The 17,411-nt window shown below is 50.0% G+C and overlaps 11 protein-coding genes across 11 annotated transcripts; 6 read left to right on the top strand and 5 right to left on the bottom strand.

Annotated features, from left to right (window-relative positions):
- Positions 1-34: 34 nt before the first annotated feature.
- On the bottom strand, positions 35-724 carry N7500_005638 (putative translation initiation factor IF3; the record flags this gene model as incomplete). The annotated part of the gene is made up of 1 exon (XM_056676782.1): positions 35-724. One exon carries the CDS (start codon positions 722-724, stop codon positions 35-37), a length of 690 nt encoding a protein of 229 aa, XP_056531782.1.
- Positions 725-1,531: 807 nt separating this feature from the next.
- Positions 1,532-3,316, top strand: N7500_005637 (guanosine diphosphatase; the record flags this gene model as incomplete). The annotated part of the gene is made up of 3 exons (XM_056676781.1): positions 1,532-1,796; positions 1,847-3,206; positions 3,259-3,316. The coding sequence occupies 3 exons, from the start codon at positions 1,532-1,534 to the stop codon at positions 3,314-3,316; spliced, it is 1,683 nt and encodes a 560-aa protein (XP_056531781.1).
- A 400-nt stretch (positions 3,317-3,716) lies between these two features.
- N7500_005636 (NOPCHAP1/New4 family protein) lies at positions 3,717-4,441 on the bottom strand (the record flags this gene model as incomplete). The annotated part of the gene is made up of 2 exons (XM_056676780.1): positions 3,717-3,923; positions 3,980-4,441. The coding sequence occupies 2 exons, from the start codon at positions 4,439-4,441 to the stop codon at positions 3,717-3,719; spliced, it is 669 nt and encodes a 222-aa protein (XP_056531780.1).
- Positions 4,442-4,795: 354 nt separating this feature from the next.
- N7500_005635 (uncharacterized protein) lies at positions 4,796-5,155 on the top strand (the record flags this gene model as incomplete). Its single annotated transcript, XM_056676779.1, has 2 exons — positions 4,796-4,821; positions 4,954-5,155. 2 exons carry the CDS (start codon positions 4,796-4,798, stop codon positions 5,153-5,155), a joined length of 228 nt encoding a protein of 75 aa, XP_056531779.1.
- N7500_005634 (BOD1/SHG1 domain-containing protein) lies at positions 5,136-7,423 on the bottom strand (the record flags this gene model as incomplete). The annotated part of the gene is made up of 3 exons (XM_056676778.1): positions 5,136-6,899; positions 6,976-7,336; positions 7,380-7,423. Coding segments are annotated over 3 exons (2,169 nt in total), but the record flags the coding sequence as incomplete, so codon positions are not given.
- Positions 7,424-7,493: 70 nt separating this feature from the next.
- On the top strand, positions 7,494-7,873 carry N7500_005633 (putative NADH-ubiquinone oxidoreductase 14 kDa subunit; the record flags this gene model as incomplete). The annotated part of the gene is made up of 2 exons (XM_056676777.1): positions 7,494-7,527; positions 7,641-7,873. The coding sequence occupies 2 exons, from the start codon at positions 7,494-7,496 to the stop codon at positions 7,871-7,873; spliced, it is 267 nt and encodes an 88-aa protein (XP_056531777.1).
- Positions 7,874-8,396: 523 nt separating this feature from the next.
- On the top strand, positions 8,397-10,820 carry dscA (ubiquitin-protein ligase dscA; the record flags this gene model as incomplete). Its single annotated transcript, XM_056676776.1, has 1 exon — positions 8,397-10,820. The coding sequence occupies one exon, from the start codon at positions 8,397-8,399 to the stop codon at positions 10,818-10,820; it is 2,424 nt and encodes an 807-aa protein (XP_056531776.1).
- Positions 10,821-11,179: 359 nt separating this feature from the next.
- N7500_005631 (glycine decarboxylase subunit H) lies at positions 11,180-11,983 on the bottom strand (the record flags this gene model as incomplete). The annotated part of the gene is made up of 3 exons (XM_056676775.1): positions 11,180-11,493; positions 11,631-11,693; positions 11,848-11,983. The coding sequence occupies 3 exons, from the start codon at positions 11,981-11,983 to the stop codon at positions 11,180-11,182; spliced, it is 513 nt and encodes a 170-aa protein (XP_056531775.1).
- A 204-nt stretch (positions 11,984-12,187) lies between these two features.
- On the top strand, positions 12,188-12,727 carry N7500_005630 (mitochondrial 37S ribosomal protein bS6m; the record flags this gene model as incomplete). Its single annotated transcript, XM_056676774.1, has 3 exons — positions 12,188-12,230; positions 12,307-12,338; positions 12,418-12,727. Exons 1-3 carry the CDS (start codon positions 12,207-12,209, stop codon positions 12,725-12,727), a joined length of 366 nt encoding a protein of 121 aa, XP_056531774.1. The 5' UTR covers positions 12,188-12,206.
- An 889-nt stretch (positions 12,728-13,616) lies between these two features.
- On the top strand, positions 13,617-14,787 carry N7500_005629 (acyl-CoA thioesterase; the record flags this gene model as incomplete). The annotated part of the gene is made up of 2 exons (XM_056676773.1): positions 13,617-13,877; positions 13,933-14,787. 2 exons carry the CDS (start codon positions 13,617-13,619, stop codon positions 14,785-14,787), a joined length of 1,116 nt encoding a protein of 371 aa, XP_056531773.1.
- A 315-nt stretch (positions 14,788-15,102) lies between these two features.
- N7500_005628 (PIG-Y family protein) lies at positions 15,103-16,272 on the bottom strand (the record flags this gene model as incomplete). Its single annotated transcript, XM_056676772.1, has 1 exon — positions 15,103-16,272. One exon carries the CDS (start codon positions 16,270-16,272, stop codon positions 15,103-15,105), a length of 1,170 nt encoding a protein of 389 aa, XP_056531772.1.
- Between the last annotated feature and the right edge of the window lie 1,139 nt (positions 16,273-17,411).

Here is a 17,411-nt window from a genome sequence, read left to right as displayed (position 1 = left end):
TGCTATATAATATACATTGGACTAGTCCTCTGTGCTAGTTCATTTTCTGTGCAGTGATCTTGAGTTGCTTTCCCGGCTCTCCCTCCATTGCTTTGGTCTGGGTTCCACCAGCCTCTCGGATTGTGTCCAACACACTCTGCATGACCTGCTTGATCTCATCAACTGTGGGGCTGCGCTTGCGTTTCTTGGTGGTCAATAGAATTTCTACCCTGCGACCTTTCTCCAAAAAGGTCGAGAGTTGCTTTAGACGGTGCGACAGGTCATGGGCATCGATTGCCCAGTTCAGCTCGATTTGTTTGAATGTAACCTTGGTCTCACGAGCTGACTTGGCTTTGGCCTTTTCACGTGCTCGCACTTCTTTCTTACTGTAGATCTTGCAAACTGGCGGGTTGTTATAATCTCCTTCTTGCACCTGGAGAAGAAAGAAGTCGGCATGGTCAAAGCTTTCAAGAACATCCTCTAATCTGGTCGGAGGGTCGAGGTCCCCTTCGTCGTTCACAACTTGAACAAATGGTGCACGGATAGCATCGTTTATCGGGGGCTTTTCAACCGGTGGCCGATGTTCTCGAAGCTTCAGACAACGGGATTGTTGAAAAGCTCGAGTCTGAGGGGTATTTGGAAGAAGCCTGAGAGGATGAATGCCAACTCTGGAGCTGCGAACGGATGTGGTGAATATCTGACGTAGGGCCTGGGCGGATGATAGGAGACCGCGTGCGTGGTTCATGTCGTTGGTAGAGGGAAATGCAGCAGGAGTGATAGAAAGGCTGTAAGTGCACCAGGGAGGGAAATATAATAACGGTTTTCCGTGACAAAGCACAGAGAGGATTATTGACTTGAACAGTCGACAAGCCACTAATACGGGGAAGTCAAATACGACTAAATGCAAACATGACAAACATTAGTGAGCCACCATTTGCCGGTACCGGCTATCTACATACCAACTGGGCAAAGTTAGATGCTTCCGGCCAATTTATGATATCTATGTACCTATCAAGTGGTCCGATCTTACTACACAGCAAGGGCGTCTGGCGCGTATTCTAAGTCGTTTGTTTTAATACATAGGGAAATAGAGGTATCTCCCTCATTTTGAGACTCGGGATATAGGTATGCCCAAGTGGCAATAAATCCATCAATCATGTAATTTGCGCTAAAATTGCAGGCAGTACTCCCTTTGATATGCTGGAGGATGAGTCTTAATATCAGAGAAATATGATTTAATCCTATGATATACATTCCTAGTATGTAGATCTTGGAAGTTCTCCCAAGGTTTGTATTTTTATGTACATCCATGCATGCATTCAACGCCACCTCTGCGCCACAACCATGAAACGCTGATCTCCTTTCTCTCCTGACAAATTTCCCTTTTACATCCATCCACTTCTTACAAGACAGGCTTGGTGTTTTTGGAGGACATTGGGATCAATGGTTGCTTATTTTTCGCTTTCTTCCTCTACTACAATCGTTCAACCATTCTTGCGCTAGCGACAAACGCCACCTGTCACTGCACCTTTATAATTCGACAACTGCTCGAATGTCGACTGGAGTCGACAATCAAACCCATAACAGCAAATTTGATCACGTTGATTCCGCCAGCCGTCACCGCTCCATCTCCCGCAGCGACGGATCTGCTATACCACAGTCCATTGAATCCAATCGAATCTCCGGAAATCAACCCGTCAACATGGGACAGACTCAGAGATCGCGTTACCTGAAGACGGGCGCAATCATTGCCTTCATTTTCATGGTATTAGTGTGGCTCTCCCCGTCCCAGCCTAGTACTTCGAGTCTTACCAACGGTCGGTGCCCCCCTTGCGCGCTACCGTTCGCAGAACTGACCATTTAGCAGAGCAACCACCTTCAACCGGTGGCGCATCCACCTCGAGAGTATGCACCAAACCGTTTGACTCATCCAAGCCTCTTATCCAGTATGCTCTTATGATCGATGCTGGCAGCACTGGGTCCCGGATTCATGTTTACCGATTCAACAACTGCGGCCCTACCCCCGAACTTGAGAACGAGGTGTTCGAACAAACGAAGAAGAAGGAAGGAGGCTCCGGTCTTAGCTCCTTTAGAGAGGATGCGGAGGGTGCAGCCCTCAGTCTGGACCCTCTTATGGATGTCGCTGTGAAGTCGGTTCCGGAGGAGTACAGGTCGTGCTCTCCGGTTGCCGTCAAGGCTACGGCCGGACTTCGTCTTCTAGGTCCTGAAATGAGTGATAAGATTCTGGAAGCCGTTAGACACCGCCTGGAGACCGTCTATCCCTTCCCCGTTGTCTCCAAGGAGAAGGGTGGTGTTCAGATCATGGATGGTTCAGACGAAGGTGTCTACGCTTGGATTACGACAAACTACTTGTTAGGCAAGATCGGTGGCCCTGACGAGACTCCCACGGCCGCTATCTTTGATCTGGGTGGTGGTTCTACTCAGATTGTCTTCCAGCCTACCTTCGAGCAGAGCAAGGCTGGTGGTATGCCGGAGCATCTCGCCGCCGGTGACCACAAGTATGACCTTAAGTTCGGTGGCCGCCAATTCGAACTGTACCAGCACTCTCATTTGGGATACGGTCTCATGGCTGCCCGCGAGGCTATGAACACCATTGTTGTAGAGGCGATGCTAGCTCAGAGCCCCAAGGACCTGGCCTGGGTGGAGCAGCCCATCTCTAACCCCTGCATTGGCCCTGGAATGAAGAAGACAGTTACACTCAAGTTTCCCGCTGACCACCCTCTGGGGCCCAAAGTCGAAGTGACCATGGTCGGCCCCAAGGACAAGTCTATGGGCGCCCAGTGCCGTGGTATCGCCGAGAAAATTTTGAAGAAGAGCGGCGAGTGCAAGCTTGCACCCTGCTCTTTCAACGGCGTGCACCAGCCCTCTCTCGCGAAGACTTTTGCCCGAGAAGACGTGTACATCTTCTCTTATTTCTTCGACCGCACGGCTCCTCTTGGCATGCCGGAATCTTTCACTCTGGATGAACTCAACCAGCTGACCTCCACCGTCTGTGCTGGTGAGAGTGAATGGAAGGGCTTCGAGGCCATTAAGTTTGAGGGTGAGGATAATGCGCTTGTGCAACTTCGGGATCGTCCAGATTGGTGTATGGACCTGAGCTTCATGATGGGCCTATTGCACACCGGCTACGAAATGCCCTTGTCCCGCGAGGTCAAGATTGCCAAAAAAATCAAGAACAACGAGCTGGGCTGGTGTCTTGGTGCGAGGTTAGTGCAGTCCTTCCCGTCTCTTTCTAATCAGTATACTGACCTACTACAGCCTGCCTCTCCTTAGCCAGGAATCTGGTTGGACTTGCCGCATCAAGGAAGTGGTTTAAACGAGACAGCGAACGCGATGCAAAATTATCACTTTTTAATAATGTCATTCGGTCATAGTGCATGATGGGTTCATGCATGTATAGAGATTCGCGATCTTCGTGTTTCTGTTTTACTACTTTCTACTTTTTCCATGTCTGTTACCTAGACTTGATTTCTGACCAGTGACATACATATATAGGGAATGAATGTATGGGTGTGTGTTTCTGCATGCAATTGGTTTAGAGCCACTTCTACAGAGGAAAAAAAAGCAAAACATTAGACGCTAAACGACAATACAGAGCTTAGGTACGACATGCAAATACATAGATGCTAAACCAGTAAATCGCCATGATTGCACCAAGACCACACATCACAACCAAATGTCAGAAATAATACAACCCCACCAAACCAAACAAGTGTCTACTGAGCCATCTCCTCGATGGACGGCTTATCCGTATTCGACTTCTTATTTTTACCGCCCATAAGCTTCCCAATGATGTCCGAGTCATTCATCTCCTGGGGGCTCTTTCCATCCCTAGTGGCACCCTTAAGCCCTTCGTCATCACTCTCCTCATCACTTGAAGGATCACCATCGCGCTTCTCTTCCAAAACTCCGAGACCAAGGTCCTGATATCAGTCAGCAAAGCCTATCACTACCATCAGGGACAATCCAGAACCCCTACCATCTCAATATACTGCTCTCCATTCTCATCTGCATTATCGAGAATCAAATCCCCGGCCTTCCCAGCTTCAATCTGCTTCTGCAAATCTTCATTTGCATCCTTCATCTTTGGCAAGAAAGCGTTAAGCCGTGACAAAATATCCGAATCGCCTTTCATGCGATGTATGCGCGGTTTCGGGCGGCCGGCGATGTGAGGTAATGATGGGGAAGGATCAGGAACATGTGCGTGGGTGTTCGATGACTCTCCTATGCAATTCATTTCTCGGTCAGAGTGTTGTTCATCCTCTCTTTCGCTTTCGCTGTCGTCTTCCGAAGATGAGCCTGAGGAGGAGGTTGGGTCGGAGTCGGATGATTGAACAGAGTTGGCGCGCTGTCGGCGGGGTGCAGTGCGGTCTGTTAAGTTGATGGGCGTCGGAGAGGGATTGCTTGCAGCATTCTCAGATCTTGTGGTCGCTTTAGTCATGTTTTGGGTATTTGGGATGTATGCGACTTGATGGGGCTCGCAGAGATTTCTGGGAGATTGTGATGCGCTGATGTGGGGGTCAAGGGTTGGAATGGGTTTTAACAAGATATTTCGAGCTTTTTTATATATTTCAATGTAGTGTCCAATAGCCCGCCGATTTTTTCTGAGTTTTGGAAGAGTGGATGTTGTCGAGTCTGGTTGGAAGTCGGACATTTTCAACTTTTTTGGGCGGAGAACTGATAACGGATAAGCTTATCGGCTATCGATTAGGTACACCCTAGATCCATCCATCCCTAGATGTGATCTCGGTAGGTATCTACCTAAGTACAACAGCATCGAAGTGAACTAGGTTAAATGGAACACTTAGGGTACAAATCGTAGTATGCAAGGAAATTCAGACGCTTATAACGCCTTGGGCCATACATTTTATTATTACAGGGTTGTTCGAAAAGAATAACAGCAAGCCAGTAGTAAAACCTCACTGGTCCCTTTTGTACACGACAAAATATCAGCGTGAAAATCATCGGCTCCGGTGCCTTCTACGACTTCGACTTCGGCGTCGACTTGGGCTCCTTCGGCGACGACTTGGACTTCTTCGTCGACTTGGACTTCTTCGTCGACTTGGACTTCTTCGTCGACTTGGACTTCTTCGTCGACTTGGACTTCTTCGTCGACTTGGGCTCCTTTGGCGACTTGGGCTCCTTCGACGACTAGGTGTTTGTCGACGAGGTCGGCGATCATCTGCATCCTTCTCTTTGTCTTTTTCCTTTTCCTGTTCCCTCTCCTTTTCTTTTTCTATGCCAACCTCAAGAGCTCCCTCTTTTGCGTGAGTCGGGTCCTTATCCCGTTCAGATATAGGTTTGTAACGGTCAATGTCGTTTAGCCGGGGTCGGGATTCTCGCTCTCGCTCTGGTGATCGGACCCGGCGGCGGGGTGATTTGCTCCGGTTGCTGGTGGGGGGAACGTAGCGGTCAATATCTAAAGTGGGAGAAGGCGAGCGACGCCGAGACCGAGATCTCCGTCGAGTAGATCGAGAGCGTGACCGAGGGCGATCGCGAGGGCGAGCGCGCGAGCGTGAGCGGCTGCGAGAACGCCGACGTACAGGTGAGCGAGAGGGCCGACTGCGCCGAGGGCGATAGTTGTCATGATCTCGGTCTCGGTTGCGGCTGCGCTCTTTGGACCGGGATCGATCTCGTATTCTATCTCTATTCCGGCTGCGGTCTCGCTCACGCCGGCCGGCGGATCGACTGCGGCTGCGATGGCTTGGTCTGTAGCATCCACCACCTCGGTCATCCCGAAAGTCGCGGTAGCCACGGCGTGCATCCATATCACGATCTCGAGACCTCACAGAAGTATCCCGGGACCGTTCACGTCGACGGTCTGTATCATAACGGGATGTTCGCCGTCGTCGCGAGCGACTACGGCTTCGATCCCGCGTCAAATGTCGGGTCCGATCACCCCGGTCTGCAAGTGAACCACGCCTTGGGTCAGTATCTCGGGATATGCTGACTGCTCTCGTAGATGTATTGGAAAATCTGGAATCATTCGCACTCTTGGCAGGCCCTAAGGTTGACCCTGGTGGTTTCAGTCCATTTTCAATAGCCTCAGCCTCTTCAAAGTCAAACTCGGGCTTCTGCCGAGCCTTGGCTGCAAGTTCTTCGCCTTCTTTCAGAAGCATTTGCAAAGCAGCCTCCTCGAGTGACTTCTCATCCACAAGCGGCGCTAACAAAGGAGTTGGAGCATTCGATGTAGATGATTTATCGTGTTTCGAATCTCGTGGCCAAGGGGATAAGCCACGGTCGGAGCGATAGGCCGGAGAGCGATCACGGAAACGGTCTCTCTCTCGAGTTCGACTGCGGTCGCGGTCCCAGCCTCGATATCGCTCCCTATCTTCTCGTCTTCGTCGCTCATATCTTTCATCTCGCTCTCGTTCTCGCTGTTCGTCGAGAATTCGTTGCTCTTCACGTTGGCGCTCACGATCAGCTCGCCTCTGTTCATCGATCTCCTTTCTTCGGGCCCGGTCTTCCTCATCTTTCTGACGTTCAAGTTCGCGCTTCTTCTTGCGTTCTTCCTCCCTGATCCGTCTTTCCTCCTCCTCAATCTCCCTCTGTTTGCGCTCCTCTTCACGCCACACTTTTTCCCGCTTCTCTCGCTGTGCGCTGACATATGATTCGTAATCTGCATCCGTTTTGTTCCCTAGTTCGAGTTCACGGGCGGCAACCTCCTCTCCAACGTCCTGGCATCGGATCTCACGAACAGATTCGAGGATAAAATCCAGGTGTTTGGATGCTAATTGGTCGATGGAGTCCTCCACGCTCTTGTAAACATCACCACGATCCACCGCGCCCTCAATGAGTGTCGCTGCTTTTCCTCTTTCGCGGGACAGAAGTGCTGGTTCGCGATCGATCTCCGACTCTGCAAGTGCAACTAACTTGTTGGTGAAATCGGTTCGAAGTTCCTGTTCCGATAGGATTAGCAGCCGCAGAAAAATATAGACAATCCCTCGCAAGCACTGTCTCGGCAAAGTTTCATACCCCATCATTGAATTCAGCCCATATTTGTTTGCGAACACTATCGAAGCCACCCTTCTTCTTGAATGAATGTAGGAGTTTGTCAATGACCGCATGTTGCGCAGCAGACAAGGGAAGGTCATCGGTTTTGAATTTCTTGCGCTTCACGCTCTCAATATCAATAGGTTGTTTAGCCGTAGAATGGACATCCTCTTTTTCCTGAGAATTGTGCATTGCCTCATCAGAACCCATAGTAACACGACTGGTCTGGACAAGAGAGAGATTCAAGTCGCGCGAGCGATAAGCGATAACAACTGTGATCGGAAGAATGGTTATTCCGTGATTGGGAACTGCGGCCCGCTGATTTGCTTCAACCTCGTCTCTCCTGTACTATTGCGACGGCAACATCCAATTCTGCCTCCATTTACCCCGGCTGCAGTGGTGTTGAATTAACATATCCACCCATTTGCATTTCTGATTCTTTTCCTCGGATCCCCTTCCGCACTCAAATCACAAACACATCCCCGCGCCCGACCGCGATCATGGTTCACAAAGTACTCTTCTGGAGTGGCTTCGGTACGTACATATCGTCCCCGGGTTCCAGTCCTTCAAAAGACCAAGCTTCTTGGTAGAAAAATTATTCAATTTATTTAATATGGCCATTGGAACTCACGCGTTGATCCCCACAGGCATTGCCGTCCGCCTCTGGCAACTCGGTATCGAGATGCGTCCAATTCTCGCCAAGGAATCCCTCTGGGTCTACCCTCTTTTCGCCGGTGTTGGTGGAAGCTTTGGCTACTGGCTTCAGGGTGTTGAGAGCAGACAATTGAAGATGCTTGCACAGCGCCGCGAGGCTATTCTCGAGAAGCGTCGGCGACGGGATGAGAAGCCCGAGGGTGGTGTCCTGGCTGCTGCATCATAAAGCAAAGAGCTATTATGATTGAGATGGTCATTGTGTGTATGCGTTTTTCTATTTGTACCAAAATTCAACCGGTTTGATATCAGCATTCAAATCTTCGCGCATTTAGTGGACAATTCTCTCCACAGGTGCATTGACATCTCTTATATTTCTGATTTGTTCCTCAAAAATTCTGGATAAGAATAGTCTTCAATTTGCTTGCCTCTTTTTTAATTCCACGGGGTATAAATCCCGAAGTAGAACATTTCCAAGGTTGATATCGGCCCATCCACCATGTCTGAGGCGTCATGAGTCAGCAAGGAGTGGGTGCCCGGCGGGCAGGCTCCCCGGGGTCGAGTACATCATCAACTCCGCTCCGTAGACACCCACTTATACTGCGCTCGTCATTCATTATTTCTTTCCTGTTTGTTCCTTTTGTAACTTAATTGAGCTCCCCCGGCTTGTCTCGGGTCTTTTGTTTCTCTTCATCGCGATGCTTATTGTCTGTCTTTGAGGAAGAGTCCGATGACGAGACTCCGTGGCATAGATGGATAACCGCGGCTCCTTTTTCTTCTTCCTGCTGGTGTTCTACATTATCCTCAGCTCTCAGTCTCGGCCGCCTTTGATCGATGAAGATCGGGCCCGGCAACGTGAGCTTGATCATGAGCGACAGGTCCTTCGTCTGTTGAATGGTTCGAAATATGGCGACTTCGATCCGCCCGCCAATCGATGGCTTCCTATTTCGGGCTTGAGGGGAAACGACAGCTATGCTTGGGACCTATTACCGCAGGTTAAAGGCCTAGCTCGCCATCAGTTACAATCCGCCGTCTCAAATGCCGGATTAAAACCCCCGGATGGCCTAGAAGACCCCACCCTGTCGCCTACGTTGAACTTGACCAAGCTCATGCTTCCAGTATATCGTAATTCAACCGGAAAGCTCCGGGGAGACTGGGTTCGGAGAACTCAAGGCGTTGAACGCCGTGAACCTCTGAACATCACTGCCATCGCCGAAGAACATGAATATTTTACTCGTGAATTCAGCCATAATATCACTGGCAACGGGGGCACATTTTACTTCGATCTAGAAGAGGGAGGTGGGGAAGAGCTTCAGATGGCCGATGGAGTTTTGCGAGAGATGCGCGCCAGCCTGACGGTCGAAAGTGAGGACTTCTGGGGAAGTACCTGGTACATCTCGTTGTATGGTGTACACTTTCCAGACACCGGAAGCATCATTTTGACTACCTCTAGCGAGAAATTTGGCGGTATCTTCTCTTTGCCGCACTTCATGCTATCTTCTGACACTCACAAACTATCCCACGAGCTTCTTCTCAAGTCGCTGTCGGACACCATCGCAGAGAAGCAAAATCGACCCCCGACACTGTTTCCCTGGTCCTCTCTGGCAGGAACAGAACAGACCGAGTTCCCTGCGCCTAAATGTGAACATATCATCTACTTGCAGCAGCATCCAGTGATGCTCGGAGATGCCGCTGCTGACCGATTGTTATTGGAGCGTATGGAACAAGAGCTCAGGCATCCTATGGGAGCGCCAATCCCCGATCCTCCTCTTATGGTCATGTCTGCCGTTGTCTTCTCCCCAGACTGCGGGTACATACTCCAAACGAAAGGGACCCCTGAGTTCCCTCCTTCTGAATCGCTATATGTGACTGGGCCCAAGCATGAAGAGTACAGTAAATACGCAGCTCGTCTCATTTTCGTGGTTTCTGGTGTTTTTGTTGCCCAGATCACTCTACTTCTCCGACAGATCAAAGAGGCTTCGACTCCTTCTACCCGGAGTCGGATCAGCTTCTATACCATCGCATTGATGGCGCTCGGCGATGCATTTGTTTTAACATTTATTGTTTTGGAACTATTCGAGGCAGTGTCTTTCTTGGTTCTGGCTACTGCATCTTTTTTGGCGTTCCTGTCGGTGAGCTATATTGGAATGAAGTTCATGATGGAAATATGGGCAGTGCAAGAGCCAGAAAGAAGAGAGCAGGATCGTCCGCCCAATCCTTCAACTTCAACTACTCGCCCTGAGAGTTTGCCTTTGCCTGCTACTGCTCCGGCAGTGCAAGACTCGGGGGCCACCCCGGTCATCTTGTCGCCCGACCAAGATGCCCCTGATGATGAGATGGATTCCCCGCCGCCACCCACCCGAACCACTCCCCCAACTCCAAGGCAAATTCGCAGCGACGTAGGAACAATGTACGCACGGTTCTACCTTGCGCTGTTTGGTATGCTCATCCTGTCAATCTGGGCTTTTCTCCTGCCGAGACGCCTCGGCTCGATCTACACCAGATTTCTGGCAGGAGTTTACCTCTCCTTCTGGGTTCCACAGATCTACCGAAACGTGATGCGAAATTGCCGCAAGGCCCTTCGATGGGACTTTGTTGCAGGCCAGAGTGTTCTTCGGCTTTTCCCTTTCCTGTACTTTCTCACGGCGCGGGGAAACGTGTTGTTCATCCGTCCCGACTACACAAGCGCGTTCATCATGACTGGATGGGTATGGATCCAAGCTTGGATCCTAGTCAGCCAGGACGTTCTCGGGCCACGCTTCTTTGTACCTCGTGGCTGGGCGCCGCATGCATATGATTACCACCCTATGCTGCGCGATGTATCCGGAGCGGACGAGGATCTTGAAGCTGGTGGTGGCGTTCTGTCGATTGCATCCTTGCGGGGCGATGAATTAGATCTAGTCAGTGACTCCAGGGATGACGATAAGCAGCAGAAAGATCGCAAGAAAGCGGTGTTCGACTGTGCTATTTGCATGCAGGATATCGAGGTGCCTGTTCTCCCCGCACTTTCTGCCTCAGGTGGAAGCAGCGTCGCCGATGGAGCTTCAAGCATATTAAGTCGCCGGCTGTACATGGTCACTCCTTGTCGTCATATCTTTCACACTGCCTGTTTGGAAAGCTGGATGAGACTTCGCCTACAGTGTCCGATCTGCCGTGATACCATACCTCCTGTATAACTTCTGTTGTAATGCTCCTCATACATGACTTCATCCTCCTGTACACAGACATTCTGCATTACACTGTTGAGACTTGCATGATCCAGCTCTGTATACCTCGAACTGGATATATGGACCACGGTTTCTCTACAAGGAGATAAAAACACAAGCCATTCACATATACGGAAATCTTGTTGAACAGTATATTGATCCCTTTACAGATCGACAAATCTAAACGCTCTGATTGAAGGAAATCGGTCACCATTGGGCATACATGATAATGACATCATACTTGAAGAAAAAAAGAGAAATTCACCATATCCAGCATAGGCTGGAATTTATAAACCACGAATCACGATCAATCTTTACACTCCACAAAGCTAAGCATCAATGGTCTCTTTGTAAGCAGCCTCATCAAGCAAGGCATCGAGATCAGCAACATCAGCGACCTCAATCTCAGCGATCCAGCCCTCACCCTCGGGGCTCTCGTTGATTGTCTTGGCCTTGTCCTCGAGAATGGTGTTACCCTGGATGACCTTTCCGGCGACAGGGGAAAGGACATCGGAGGCAGACTTGACAGACTCGACAGCGCCGACGGGCTCGCCGGCGACAATCTCGAGGTCTACCTCAGGAAGTTCGACGTAGACGACATCACCCAACGAGTGAGCAGCATATTCGGTGATACCAATCTTGGCTGTAAAGAGTGTTTGTTAGTTATCTCGCTATTCCAGATTCTGTGAAATATGGATGGCCATATACACCCGGCATGTCGGTTCAATTGGTCAAAGGCAGGTGTATGAGACCAATTGATCAGGATGGTGGTGTACTAACCAGTCTTGCCGCCGTCGGCCAGCTCAATCCATTCGTGTGACTCTGTGTACTTCTTCAACTGGGCTATAATTGCGAATTGATGCGTCGTCAGTAAAGTGTGACATCATAGAGCTTCAGGAACCATGTTTGACGGATTGTGATGCTTAGCACCGGTCCAAGGGTATTTCGAATCATCCTGGGCAGCATTTGACAGTACTGGAGGGTTCATGGTACTCACAGAGAGGGCTCTGGGTGAAGCTTCTTGTTCCCCGCGGGAAACGGAAAGCAGGCGAAACCTGGCAGGCGGAGGCAAGAGGCTTCTGGGTAAGAACCCTGGAAGCAAAGGGGCGGATGGCACGGGCAAAGGAGGACATTTTGAGGTATAAAGGCAAGGAATTGGAAGCGTGGAAGGTGGAATGGGAAGAGGGGAGAGTTTAAGTAGAAGGGAAAGAAGGTGATGCCCTTCTCCGGCGGAGTTTCCCCGATAAGAAAATGCCAAGACCTCTGATAAGCAACGCGCTAACCTCGTCGGATTTTGCTGGCTTTAGATGGTCATCGCTTCATTACAGTATCTAGTACGCGCCACCCCTCGATGCCATGTTGTACGAACTGATTGCCATTGTATGTGCTTGAGTCGATTGAAACTATCACATTGACTGAAGGATATGTCTGGATTCGCTAACCGCTCTGCCAACAGGTCCGCCCGGGCAGCCTTAACGAAGTGCGAGAGTACGTCCAAATCAATACTTTCGCCCGCGGTCCCCATCATCCGAGTCTGTCAAATACTGATAAAGTTTCTTTGCTGCAGAATTGCCCGTAACGCCGGTACCCAAGTCATCCGCTCTGGCGGCGTCGTTCGCGGCTACACCAACTGGGGCGCCTTCCGCCTGCCCAGGGTCACCACGAAGCATCAGGCCCGATACACTGAAGGTCACCACTTCATCATGCGCTTCGACTCCTCCGGCTCTGTTCAGTCATCTATTCGCCGTACTCTCGGTCTAGACCCGCGCATGATCAACTTCTCCGTGGTCAAGCTCGGCGACAAACTTGAGGAGATCAAGGATATCAATGGCAAGGTCGAGTGGAACAACGTTTCCACCATCACTGACCAGATCTAATCGATGCAACTTTTTTGACGACACTCTGATTGATTGTTGAGATCAGATTTAGAAGCGTGGATTTGGATTTCAGCACTTTTCTTTTTGTTCTTTGTATTATTATGGCACAGGCATTGGAAACTGCCACTTGAGCCTATCAGCACAATCGGCGCATATTGTACAAAATACCAGTTTGATCTACAAGTCTATTTTGTGGCCGTTACCACAATTCGCTTTCCCTCCATTCCCCGGTCCTCCATAAAAGATGGCAAGGGACAGCATGGCAAGCAAACCATATAGCCGATGGAAACACTCGGTGTACCTTTCCACATTTCAATTTCCAGGGATTGACATTGGACACTCTTTGAGCGCCGTCATTGTTTGATTTGTGTAGACCCGAAGAGCGAAATGCTCCAGCCGAAATGCATTTCACATCCGATCAAGTCCCAAAGCAAAATTAGGATTAAGCATCTTATTCATACATATATAGACAACCGACTCATACCAAACTTATACAAATACTTTGTTCCAAACTTCTACATTTGAAACATTCCCCTATATCGTACCGTGACTCAGATTGACAAGCCGAGGCATCGGCTAGCCCCATCTCTTAGTCCGGGGTACCAATCCCATACATCCCATTATCAACCCCATCAGTCCTACTCTCCATGATACCACCCTACAGGTTCTCTTCATATAAAAGCACTCCGTACAAAATCTGGCTTATTAGCCCCACCTACCACAATCGCGGGGAGGATTCTCATCGGATCCAGGGGCCGATATTGTTGATCGGACAACCATCGGCCTGCGAAGCAATTCACCTTTCGAGACAAGTAACTACTTCGCGCAGCTTGTAACCTTTGGGAGAAGAAAAAGCCAAGATCAGAGCGCCTGTCACCTCTTTTGCGCAATGTCTCCGCAACGCGGGGCCCCGGACAATGACGGCGAACTCATGTCCCCGCATTCTTTCGTTGAGTTGATGGCGCTACAGCGACTCGAAGATACCTCGATTTCGCATCCCGACACCACCGAGCCAGAAAAGATTGAGCGGTTCCGTTCGCTAGCAACACCTTACAATCCTGGACAGGGAACGCGTTCGTTTGGCGGACATGTCTACGCCCAATCAGCCTATGCCGCGTCCAAGACCGTCGGTCAGGGTTTTGTGATTCACGTAAGATTTTATACATTTATTGTTCCTAAAGAGGCTTAGACTAAAATACCGGCAGGATATGACGGGCACATTTATTCTAGGGGGGCGGCTGGACACGCCATATGTGTACACGGTGCGACATATCCGCGATGGATTCATGTACAGCACACGAGCCGTCGACGCACGTCAAGCAGGCAGAATCTGCTTCTCGTGCATATGCTCCTTCAAGCGTGATGAGAAGGAACGTGCCTTCGAGCATCAGCCAACATCAGCACAAATGCGTTTCGACTCAATCCTCTCGGCAAAACTGCCAGAAGACCAGTCTCCTAGCCCCAGTGTGGACGCAGACTGGTGGATTGATGCTGTGCAGCAGGGAAACATCTCCGAGCACGAGTTTCCTGGTCTAGACGTGCGCAAGACCGACATGAAGGATTATAACCTCACTGAGGATATCAAGCAACATCCCGAGCGGTATCGCCAGTTAACGCAGTACCGGCTTAAAGGATCACCGGACGAGGACCCCGCTGCGACTTTGTCGCAGATCCGGGAGAGGGAAGAGAACGGAGAATATGATAATCTGTATGCGTGTGCGCATATGTATTCCAGCGATAAGAATTCCCTTCTTCTGATCCCGCGCGCGCTGGGGATCAAGCATTGGGCTGAAATGGCGAGTCTTACCCTTACGGTTATTGTGCATCAGCATGGCGAGGCTCTGCGAATGGTGGATTGGGGGAGTGTTGGCGATGGCGATGTTGGCGAAATGAGTGAGTTGCCTATGAAGTGGTTTGTGCAGGAGGGGTGGACACCTCGGGCTGCGGAGAACCGGGCTACGCATGAGAGTCATCTTTGGAGTCCTGATGGGACGTTGGTGGCGACTTCATTGCAGGATAGTATGTTGCGCTTGAGGAAGTTGAAGGTTGCAAATTTGTGATTTATAAAGGCTCCTCATATGTATATACATGAAGCTTATAGACTAAGACAGTCGTACAGGTGGGGCTATGATGACAATCTTATTTGGCAGGAATCGCTCTTGCGATGCTTATACCCTTTTCTTGCTCATGATCGGAAACTGACATCGCAGTGGTGACAATATAGTTCTAACATTTGTGAAGCCTATTGACCATTGAATCGTATCAAGACACATTTAGTCTACCGCAAAAGACAAATGTCGGTCCAAAATATGTCATGTAATTCTCACAAGAAGGGTATTATAATATAGTATACGCTAGAACAAAGAAAAAGAAAATCAAATATCCTCCCCAGATATATTAGCGTGCTTGAAGTACTTCATACCGACCCATGCGACAACAACCCAAACCCAAGACATGACAGCCGTGAGAATGATAAGTGCAGGATAATAGCCGACAATCGGTAACGTGGGATCATCTTCCAACTCAGGCGGCGCATAGGGCGTCTCCCCGACATCCCAAGCCCAGCTCCAAACCTCAAAGCAGCTTCCAATGCCCACAACGAACACCAACCACGTCACAATCAGTATAATCCAGCCCCACCACTCAGTCTCGGAGTAGTCCACGTCCACATCGGGACTGCTTTTCATCTCAACCGGGTGTGTGACCAGGGGCGAGGACTTGTGTCGATGGACGGGCAGGTAGGCCGGTTCGGGCTGGGGTTGAAGCGAGTAGAAAGATCCTGAGCTGGAGGATGGCGGGGAAATGTGTAGCCCAGTTGCAGAGCCGATCTTGGGGCTGGTGTCCGTGCCGGCCGCCGTGGGATTTGAATTCGAGTGGAGGCGAGGGAAGGAGATGAGGTCCTCCTCATCAGTGGCTGGCTCTGGGAGATTGTGTTGTACAAGGCCCTGGCGTCGGCGACTTATTGAGGGTCGGATGGGTTTCTGGGTATTTGCAGCTTGGAACCAGGTCGGCTGTTGGGGATCGTCGCGGTCGTTGTCGAAGACCTCGCTCTCGCGCGGCGAGTATCGTGTAGGTCCATTATTGGCGAGGATCTGATCTGTTTGTTCTACAGCCGCTTGTATGTCGGTGGCGGGGAGTCGGCTAGGTTCTGCGCGGAGGGCTTCAAGGGCCTCTGCGGCTTTAGCGGTAGCTCTTTTGTCGCGTGATTCGAGCCTGGTGCCTAGCAATGCGGTTTTGCGGAGGGAGCCACGGCGGCGACGCGTTCGATGTTGTGCGAGGGCAGCAGACATTGCCCGGCTGCTGGTTGTTCCTCCTTTGCTTGTGCTCTGCCGCATAACGGAGTGGAGGTCTTCGTCGCCATCGTGGTCCATGCCTGGGTGGTGTCGGTTTAGGGAGGTGTGTGCTGCCTGGTTCATGCGCAAGAAGGAAAGTCTCGAGAGGAGGGAACCCGAAATGCTTCGTTTGTGGCTACTTGCGCTGTCCGATCGCGTGCGAGGAGATGGTTCGTGGACCGCCAAGTCCACGGTTCTCTTGTCATCGTCCATTGCGAGTGGAACCGGGAGCTGGGACGTCAGCTCGGTCAATTGTCTTTCATTGGTGAAACTTGAGAAATGTCTATTTTGTGAATTTAAAATTCTGGTTCACATTGCAAAGAGATGTGTGACCTGCATAGGAAATTAGTTAACTAGTTATTGGAAGGAGTGGCGTTGTGGCCTGCAATATCGGGCAGCGATGAAATTGCCCATAACTATGTATTTAGTCATGTATCAATATCATTTGATTTGGGCAGCAATGACATAACACCCTGAAATAGCCTTGAGTTATGTCTTCGATGGTCTCTAAGGAATGATGCAATAATAACATCTCAACCTCCTTGACGCCAAACTTCCTTTTAGGATGTACTTGCCCGCGATCCAGGAGTGAAAAGTACGACCTTGGTCCGTACCTTCAGCTTTCTCACTTATTGAATTTGCCGCCGTTAGCTAATGTTGCAAAAGTCTGGAAATCAGAAGAATTGAATATGTCCCCCAGGCGATAAGTATGGGCTGAATCAATATTATCAAAAAAGCCCCCCGGGAAATGGCAAGACTGGCCATAGAAAGGTCCTTTGATATGGAACAGTCGCTCAACCTCCGGGTCTTTGACCTCCAAGCTTGGTAAGACCCTGTAGCAAACCTGATACCATAGCTTAATGCAAATGTCGTGCAAAGTAATGAGACGTCTAGCATGCTTAGAATGGGGTCCGGCCACACATGAGAATAAGAAACATACGTAAGTGCAAGGACAATTTGGAATGCTCTCTCTTCCTTGGCGAGAGTATATGCCCTGTTACCTGGTAGTGTTTGAGGCTAGACAGGATATGCATGGCGGTAGTAATTTTCATGGACTGCCCATAGTTTTTATACTTCGCGATGAGACAACCCAATCGGAACGGGCCAGTCTAGTTGAAGGTCTTTTCTCTTTGCAGTAAATCTCACACCCTAGCTTTTATCGAGTTGTTAGGGTAAAGGTAGAAGAACGAAGAGAAAGTTAGTCTAAGATTCTTGTATAAAGCATACAACTCGTGGCTCCTCTTATCAATACCTTGACCAGGAAACCAGCATTCTCTGTCCATAAAGGCAGATTCGATCAGAATCACAAACCACCGAGGCATAGAGAATCAATCATCTAATTCAGTTGGCTT

Source organism: Penicillium coprophilum (assembly GCF_028826855.1).
Source record: "Penicillium coprophilum strain IBT 35676 chromosome Unknown utg000004l_segment0_segment0, whole genome shotgun sequence".
Lineage (NCBI taxonomy): Eukaryota > Fungi > Ascomycota > Eurotiomycetes > Eurotiales > Aspergillaceae > Penicillium > Penicillium coprophilum.
Note: the sequence above shows the minus strand (reverse complement) of the source record. Positions and strands in the feature narration are given on the sequence as shown.